This window comes from Sphaeroforma arctica (genome assembly GCF_001186125.1).
Source record: "Sphaeroforma arctica JP610 unplaced genomic scaffold supercont1.314, whole genome shotgun sequence".
Classification (NCBI taxonomy): Eukaryota; class Ichthyosporea; order Ichthyophonida; genus Sphaeroforma; species Sphaeroforma arctica.
The window spans coordinates 48,936-58,775 of record NW_014040244.1 but is presented as its reverse complement, the minus strand read 5'-3'; the positions used below and the strand labels follow the sequence as shown (position 1 = coordinate 58,775).

At 39.4% G+C, this 9,840-nt stretch overlaps 1 protein-coding gene and 1 non-coding gene across 2 annotated transcripts; both read right to left on the bottom strand.

Annotated features, from left to right (window-relative positions):
- Positions 1-1,434: 1,434 nt before the first annotated feature.
- Positions 1,435-9,277, bottom strand: SARC_05109 (hypothetical protein). Its single transcript, XM_014301039.1, has 9 exons — positions 9,179-9,277; positions 8,147-8,308; positions 6,882-6,973; positions 6,423-6,500; positions 5,798-5,961; positions 5,019-5,145; positions 4,216-4,365; positions 3,166-3,342; positions 1,435-2,356 (listed from the first exon to the last, which is right to left on the bottom strand). Exons 1-8 carry the CDS (start codon positions 9,223-9,225, stop codon positions 3,188-3,190), a joined length of 975 nt encoding a protein of 324 aa, XP_014156514.1. The 5' UTR covers positions 9,226-9,277; the 3' UTR covers positions 1,435-2,356; positions 3,166-3,187.
- On the bottom strand, positions 7,446-7,517 carry SARC_30108. The gene has a single exon. It is a non-coding gene; the product is annotated as a tRNA-Asn (tRNA).
- Positions 9,278-9,840: the final 563 nt, after the last annotated feature.

Here is a 9,840-nt window from a genome sequence, read left to right as displayed (position 1 = left end):
ACATTGCCTATATATAATCCCTTTCCGCCGAAGGGATTTTATATTGTGTTTCGTTGTCGCTCTATTAGAAACTATTGTATGTTTCACTGGGGCGAATCCGAGAGACTCATAAAATTCTATCTTTAGAAAAAAAATGTAAAGAAGAAAAATAATCTAGACGTCCTTAGTTATTGTCTTAACCAATAACTTGCCACTATCAAGAATTACCGACTTAGCCTTCATCAGACTGGCATATCTGGTTGGCTGATCGGAGGATCAACTAGGTAACGTTAATAGTCCCTAGAAACCTATATTCGGTTGAGCCATCTCGCTACCGAAGTAATCAGATATAAATAGATTTGGAAAGTAAATATTGTTTTATTAATAGAACTAGACCAAATCTTATATTTGGTATTTTACTGGGGCCTTTTAATGGCCTTGTCCAAATATCTGATATGTAAAATGGAAAAGGTACTAATTAATAAAACCGTTAAAAACCATTTAGGAAACTTAAGTTCCTTGTACTATTAAGAGTACGTTATAGTTTACGTACTACTTAAGAGTACGTTTATAACAAAAGAGTCTAATGTGGAGGCCCGGCTATTACTTTTCGAACATCGCATATCTGGTGACAATCTTCAATCATGTTAAACCCATTCTGGTAATCTTTTACAATTGTTTTGAAATAAATAATATTATCCCTATATGAAATTGCATATATCTATTATACTTTTATTAAAATTTACTTTTTAAACTTTATTTGAAAAGGTTTGATAAAGGCAATGAATATCCCATTTAGCGAATTTAATTGGGTTATTAGAAAACGTACCCGTAAATCTGTACGTGCATTTAGTGACTTTCTCATGTAGGCCATATATATATACATTTTAGAGTATTTCCTCCAAATTTATCACTTCGGTATAGTTGCGGTCTTTCTATCTGACCAGCAGCCGATGACTTACTTTGATCATCGGTTTTCTCCATGCAGACGTTTCTTTGCGGATTCTTTGAGTATTCGTTCTTTAGTGCTGCGACTAATTTGTTTGTGGCTTCGATTTCAAGCTCGCGATTGGGTATTTTCATATACTTAGGCAATGTGAATTGGTTCATCTATTTGACTTGTAGCTGCATCGCTTTTGAAATCAGGTAACTTTGTGCAACGCGTAAAAATTTAGATGGTCATTTCGATCGAATATAGAATTGTCTTGATTTCTGCTACATTTTGTTTAATATACAACTTCCATTTGCAGATTTTAATATTAGGGGCTCATGTAGTATGGCGTTTTACATAGGATCGTGAATTCGTGCATCTTCATGATATTTAGCAAGCGACTCATTTGCGTTCACGCATAATTGATCAATCAAAGCGATTTTCTCCCTTATTCACAAATAAAAAAATCATCGCTATGCACTGCTATATAATCAAAAATGGAGCCACGGCAAGTGCGGACAACAAGATAAAAATAATTTGTTTTGTAAGCACGAAGGGCTATACCGCATCAACTTGATATAGATTTTAACTAACAAAGCACAAAAAAAGTAGCTGTTGTCATCAAGAGACCTAAGACATCTTGGTTGTCTAGTTTCATATATTTTAAAGTCAAATTATAACAATGGGTCTGCATACGTATCGCTTTATTTAATGTTTGGATAGGTTGGCTCAAGAAGACTTTAACTCATAGTCGTAGAGAACCTTCGTTATTTACCCGATTTTTTGTTTTGTTCTCTCGCGCATTCGCCATGCTGATATTGGACACTACTGATACCTGAAAAGAGGCAATACGCTTCACGTCCTCGAGGTAAAATTTTATCCTCGAGTATTGTTCAGTCCTCAAATACTAAACCAAATAGACAAGCATGTCTTCCGGAAGGTTGGAGATTGAAAGTCAGAACTCCTGAAGCGCTTCACTTACAAGGAATAGCCATTGATTTATTATCCACAACCTAGCAATATTCAGTATGCTGACAAATTTTACCCAAAAGGACAGCTAGACCGCAAGAGCAAAATCGGTTTATACCGTAGCTACGACTGTGCAATCAAAAGTTTGCAAAGCATGAATACCATGCGCCAAATGACTCCAGGATATAGATTCACCAGGATATAGATTCACAATACGCAAAGTCGTGCAGCTGAAGCTGGTATTCGTGCCATCGTCTCGTTCATCTTTCAGAACTTGCGCACAATGATTTGATACATGCGCCACACCGAATGGTAACGACTTTAATTATTTGTTTTGAATAGAAGGCCAACATCCATGAAAACTTTATCTTCTAAAGAGTATGAACTTTTGCAACTTTTCTACGGAACTATAGAATTTCAATGAAACATTTGTTAAGGCGTGCCGAAGATCCGCAGACTTTGTGTGGCTGAATCAAGCTGTACATAAAGAAATAGCCATGACTAAATTTAGTTAATAAAAGAAAGTGTTGTTCTAAGCATGCCACCAACTTCGCTGTTCAAGAACAGTTACTCAGTACAGTTAAGCTTTCAAAGTTGCGTGAATGCCGGAGAGGCCAACTGACTGTTATTTACACTTTTCAAGTGTTCCCAAATATAAACTACACAATCTACTAATTGTAAGCGTAAGCGACTTCGATTACTATTGTTGAGGCTGAATAATTGTCCTTAACTAATGGAAGAATCAAAACAAGGTCGCCAGAATCCAATATAGGTTTGCCAAAACAAGGTCGCCAGAATCCAATATAGGTTTGCCAAAACAAGGTCGCCAGAATCCAATATAGGTTTGCCATTCAATAGAAGTGCAGTATGTTCACGAGGCTACAAAAATGTTCTCGCGTAAATATAGGTACTTCGTAGGCTCATAGCAATATTTCCGAAGCACCTAATACAATATCTCATAAATAAGCACAATAGTACATAATATATATGTAAATTTTAGGTGTAAAGTACATATTTTATATGTATTATAATAAAATATCGAAATATATCAAATGTACTACAGATAGAAATAAACGAAGATGGGGTTTCAGGCAAAAGTGAGGTTTCAGACTGATTTCATTAATTCTAACTTTATATGCTTTGCCAGGTAGACACATCGAGTGTTACAGCTACACCCCGTAAAACACACATCCTAACCTATTTTGTATCTTTGAAACCTTCTCTGACATAGTTTTGAGTCGTATTACCCACCACTACTTCGACTGGCATCTTATATATAAACCTACCTCCGATTGATTGCTAGCTGTTTCAGTGTGCCTCTAAGAGCTCCATGGCCGACAATAGGTTTGGTACATGAACGACCGTGGGGTCCTCATCGCCAAGGGTTGCGGTTGTGTACTGAAAATTCATGTTGTGCGAAGCAGCGCCTATTTCACCTTGTTTGTTGACACAGACCATGCCACCTGTCCAGATGTAAGTCAATGATGGCGTCAGTAAAGTGTTTGTCGGTATCGAACATGATCTAGATCTGGAGCTCGGACGTATCATACTATTCATGATTTTTAAACGCTTATGTACTGCCACACATTTCTGTGCCTTAGAATCGAGAGGGATAGACAAAGTAGGATCATCGATCGAGGCCATAACTATACCAGCGATTCTTCCACAGATGGAAAATGCCAAATTTGGTCAATAGTGATGATAAAACTCACGCCAAACAATCATTTGTTTAGGATACCATAAAGACATACCACCACAAAAAGACATAAAACAAAAAGATATGAAAACACTTATAATGAGATTTTACACCGAACGCTACTGAAACTACACCGGATGCTGTTTCAACGTACGAGAAACAATTACTAATTAACAAACTATTGAATTTGTATCTGTCGTGAAAAAGTCATGTAATCTATTGCAAGTGTGGCGAGCAAACTACTCTATATGTGAACAAACTACTTTCGTCATAGTTTTATCCGCCAAATATTGTATATGATGTATCGTTAAACAAGTGTGTGGTTGTAGCGATTGAAGTATCTATTGGTGAACAACCTACTGATTTTGTTGTATTCATAAACATCCAACGGCAAGCATGTTTATGACAAGCGGATGTGTGTCTAGATAAATACACATGAAAATAATGTCGACCTTTGCATTTTTCGGCAGTGAATTTCTATAGAACTCCGACTCACCCTGTCATTCGATTGTTGATCTGAGCATCAAACGATCAAAAGCATAACCGCAAATTGAACCAATAGCTAAAAGGCTGAAACACAACACTCAATAGATAGCAGTGCGAACGACCACAGGAGTTCGAGAAAATAATTTCTACATACCACTAAAGTCCGGATATACATGGCCAATTTTCTTCAAAGCCTGTTCACATGCCTCAGTGGGTGACGCTCCGTGTTTCATTAACTGTACCGCATGAAAACTGGGCAGGAAGCGCAACATGACATCGCCATCACCCGTCGCCCCTGCACCACCTACACAGGCACATACTCAGAAGTTTCAAAAACTGGGACAAATATGGGACCAAATACTTTCTCAATTCTGAGTTCATACTACATCCACATCCACGGTTGCAGGTGTGCCCGCAGGCGATAGTAATCACTTATTATATCAACACCCTCGCATATACAGCATACCAAACCAGCACCTAACAAATATCTGGCACTCCCTGCCACCTCTTGGCCGATATAGGGTTTTAGCTAAAACATTAAAACTCGATTTCGAACCCTAGACCCTAAAACATACAAGATACGGGAACGCACTCTATTCAGATAGCAACCAAAAATCACACGCGTCCGAGTAGGACGTACAGCGCCGGCTTCTACATAGAAACCCGAAGCAGTTTGCTCATCTCGTACACGACAGGTACCCAGATACATACAATCACAGACACGCGATATGTTTGCATTCAGTTGCAACCATTGCAATTTGGTTATAACTCATCCCCGCATACGTTCACGTACGACACACCAGCGCACCCTTCTACACAGCCACCTATTTGCTCTTGCTCATCTCACACACCCCCGGACTGACAACCATACACACACACCCAAAAAAATTACAGACACGCGATGGATTTACCATCGCAACTACATCCAATCGTCTCATACGTTCGCGTTAGACATACCGGCGCCCTCCTCTACATAGCAACCCGAGCCAGCAATAGGCGAATCCCCCACACGACCAGCCACCTTATGCCCTGGACCATTGGTCGTTGTTGCGCACGCGAGATGGCCCTCAGCATCCAAGGTGATCTGTATATAGATACAACACAATACGATGGTGAATATTCCAGATATTTCAGATATAGAACCCTACCACAATGGTATATGCTAAAGCTACCAATATGTTATATGGCTAAAGCCACCAATATGTTTATGCTAAAGCTATCAATATGTTACATGGCTAAAGCTACCAACACGTTCTCTGACTAACGCTACCAGTGATTTATATGCGAAATCTATCAATATGATATATGACTAAAGCTACCAAAGTTAGATGGCTAAAGCTACCAATCTATTATCTGACTAAAGTTACCAATATTTTAGTATTAGAAAAAGCTGCCAACAAGATATATGGAAAAAGCTACCAATAAGTTAAATGGCTAAAGCAACCAATGAGTTATATGGCAAATGCTACCAAAACTACTAATAAATTATATGGCTGAAACTACCAATGTTATGCTACGAGGGTGCGGCAGATCAGATGCTTTGCAGACAAAGCATGTGCCCATGTGTAGGTACAGAAGGACAAAGGAAGAACGTGTTGCTAAATTCATGTACAAAAACGGAAGGTACCGCCAGCTCCTCGGAATGCACTAACAACACCGGAGATCCCACGAAGCCGTGCATTAACGGAACGCAGTACTCTTGTGCGTGTGTACGCGTGCACTTCTCATCTACATACAGCAGCTATCGTATCGTGTCCGGAAACCGCCACATCACGCGTCTCTTCTGGTTTATCCTCTGCCACAGTCAGGTCAGTCGCCACGATACTCAGTATTTGCTCTAGACTATTTGCAGATGGCTGGTTGGGTGTGTATGGCCCACACGACCATTGCTGTGCGTTACCTAGTGGTTATCAAGTGCGTATGTGTGCATGTGCGTGTGCGTATGAAATAATGTATCTGTTAGTGCTCCACACTACTAGCAGATGGCCGGTTGCGTATATATGACCCAGATGAACCCTTCGGTGCCATACCTGCGTCATCTAGTACTTGTCAAGTGCGTGTGCATGTGCGTGTGCGTATGAAATAGTGTATTAGTTAGTGTAGTGCAGGTGCGTGGAAAAGCGCATTATTAGTCCGGTAGTGCGCCCTCGTATGAGTATGCGTAAATATAGTAGACAGTGGGCATGTCGACACAAGCACGTCAACAATCTGTACCAGGCCGATGCGTGATTTCCGGAATCTCGAGTGACTCTAAGCTGGTGTTAAACCCATGAATGTATCCAAGTCTTGACCCTCGCATGATATGAATCCAAGGCTTTTGTGCACTGGTTCTTGATTCGTTTTTCTGTATTAAGGACTCACCCTGCATATTGATGTAGAAGTTGGGTTGACACCGCTTGTCCATCCAGTCGAGGAACTGACCCGTAGACGCCGAAGTCTCTGTGGCAAGCAAACAAGCGAGGCGTAGCGTATGTGTTAGAGAGAAGTCGCGGGTAAACTAAATGGCTCTGTATGGTGACGGGCTGGAAAACGTTCAGTGAATCGTACGCATATGAGGGTAGCACATACAGCACTTAAATCATGTATTCATTCGAGCACACTGTTTCATACAACATTGTAAGTCTCTTTAGTGTATCCTTAGCGGACATTCTATATATTAGAGATACAAGACGTTTACATCGAAGTAGTATATTAGAATTTTTACATCTAATATGAATGGCAATAGCGTCACTTTCTATATTATAGCCCCAAAATACAACCTTATACGATATAAATACAGAGAAGTATATTCATTGAGTCATATAATATACTTAAGCCTACCTGTTGACTTTTTTTCAAAACCCATCATTCGCGCGAACCTTTTGGCGCCCGACCCCACAAGTAAAGAGTGCCTAGTGTGCTCCATGACTGCCCTGAAGGGTGTGTACGTATAGACAGGTATGAATACACAGAGATAATATATATATATATATATATATATATATATATATATATATATATATATATATATATATATATATAAATATATATATATGTATATGTATATGTATATATATATATATATATATGTATATGTATATGTTTATATATATATATATATATATATATATATATATATATATATATATATATACATATAAATATATATATATACACATATATACACACACACACACACACACACACACACACACACATATATATATATATATAGACTTATATTTACAATTAGAGCCATAGTTATACCTATAGTTGGAGCTATATACATACACCTAAAACATGCTCTTAGAAAAGGTAAATAGTTGTTACTACCTAGTATTGTCAGTTAAACTCCCGCACTTAAAAAGCTAGGGAGCTTCATCCGCTAAAAGTGTAATCACTAATCTCTTAGGGTAAAATTTGAACCTACATTGTTTGAGTTAACAGCTCAAAGTTCTACCGTTAAACTACCTAAGATCTATATATATATATATATATATATATATATGTATATTTATATGCGTAAGTAGTGAGTAAAATTGTATACTACATAATTTATTATCTATGACGAATGGCTGCAGCCTACCCATGAAAACAAGGAAACAAGAATGTCTGTGTCAAACAAAGATGCACTCGTACAATCTATGCCACAATGCAGATTTTATATCGACGAGAATGCACGTATAGAGATGGACAGTGGTAGAACTATACACATCATAAGGAAGCTAGAGTATAAGTGTCTTCATTAGAGACACCACAACAACCTAGTTGTAGCTGCTTAGTTGCTAAGGGGAAGATTCGCTAAGCTTCCACCTGTCAGGGTTCGTTTCCAATTTGCGAATCCAAAAGTACGCGGTAGGTATTGAATTCTTTGCACCGTTCCAGACTCGTTAATAGAACTTTACTATCTACGTGTACGATGATTCAGTACATACATATGTGTATACAAATTAGCCTGTGATACAATCCGTGTATACATTTATATAGTCAATAGCCAAATCTGTGCATACATACGTATATATACATACGGTTATATACATTCGTATATATACATGCGTATATATATATATATACATATATATATATATATTCTTGTATCGACACACCTTGCAACCCCAATGGCGTTTCGGACGCCGTACAGGGCACCCACACTACCTACTCTCACGCCTGGCCCATCCATAACCATAGCGTCCAGTGTCACGTGTCCATCCGTATCAGGATGAGATCCATAGCCCACAGAACCATCGCACTGCTTCTCTTCGCAGTATCTGTTAATGTATGCGCACAGTAATAATCTGGTGTTAGTGTGGGTTAAGTTATAACATGCACGCAGATAGACGGATGCATACAGTTCGGTATCTAACGCCTTAACGGTAGTAACCGCACCCGTCACCAAATAACATGGATTTGTGAATGGTGTTGAAACGGAGTTCCCCCAGACTTCATACATACCACCTAGACATTAGATACCGTACCTACAACTTAGACAGCTAATGAGTGTAATAACACAGCCACTTTATAAGCCATTTCGCAGTCCATTCTACTGTGTGGTCTCCACTGCAGTCTTCCGTTGCGCACAGTTCGGTACACGAGTTATAAGTGCTAACAAGTACAAGGGTGTTCAATTAGCGTCGGTCGCATGCAGAGTCGCAACTATACCAAACCCGAGAAGCATAGGCACTGGAACAAAATCGCGGGTGTACTGCTGATACTACTACAACTGTTCAACAGTCCGCATATGAGCTCACGTGTGCAGTAATCATGGGTAGGCATACAGCAGTAATCATGGGTAGGCATACATAACCGCGGATATGGTGAATGACAGACAGTATCATAATCTGGTCCAAGTTTATCAGACCACTTTTCACCTGCTCATGGCCTCGCATGTACAAGTCCGGGCAAATCCACACTGTAACGTATGGAAGCCAGACACTGGAACAAGTTTTAAATGTACCTCAAACCACTTTTCAACTGCAGATGATCTCGCATGTACAGAATTCAAAAAAAAGAATACCAAATATTATACAAAACAATTACAGTTATCAGTCCTGGACCCACCTACATCTGGCCTCACACGAGCGGACACATATAGCAGATACTCCAAGACACTGACACTACTACAGGCATTCGATCACCACCTGCACATGGCCTGTACCACATCCAGTCGGTGCTTGTTATCTCGCATCGCCTGTAGCCCTATGCGGCCTGCGCCCACAAACTCACCAACACTGCGCGGGAAAGGATTGCATTACAAGCGATCCCGTGAGTGATGATGTCTATGTTGGAGACAGTAGAAAGTGGTCACGCAGAGTGGGCGAGGGGGTGATATGGAGGGAGTAAAGGTAAATACTCTGATTGATGATGTAAACATGCCAAATAAGGTACGCATACAAGAGAGTAAATATAAACACGCTAGTAAAAGATGTAAACATGCCGATGAAGGTAGTTATAGAACCCACAACACGGCAAAGAGAGTGTGGTGCAATTGAATGCCCAACACTGACGCCTCGTGGTAGAGAGTAGTGCACAAAGCCACCCATTGCAAGTTGAAGATTGTTTGGGGTTTCTTTATCCGTATTTAGAAAGGCTACGTTAGTCATAGCATCCAACCCCCAGTATCTACCTACCTTCTACGCCACGGGTTTGACGAAAGTTGCTAACCCTAAAAACATGTATGCTAATTGTATACTTAGTTTACGCATATGCATGCGATTCTATTAGACTCGCACATTGATACACATTTCAGTACAAGTATACTATATATATATATATATATATATATTATATGTATATATATAAA

What these genes read in the sequence shown, in the direction of transcription:
- SARC_05109 (XM_014301039.1), bottom strand. Translation starts at nt 9,225, where the DNA reads ATGCGAGATAACAAGCACCGACTGGATGTGGTACAGGCCATGTGCAG. An exon ending in AACGCCATTGGGGTTGCAAG is followed by an intron (nt 6,974 to 8,146) that starts GTGTGTCGATAC and finishes CACACCCTTCAG; the next exon opens with GGCAGTCATGGAGCACACTA. An exon ending in GACACGATACGATAGCTGCT is followed by an intron (nt 5,146 to 5,797) that starts GTATGTAGATGA and finishes ATCTATATACAG; the next exon opens with ATCACCTTGGATGCTGAGGG.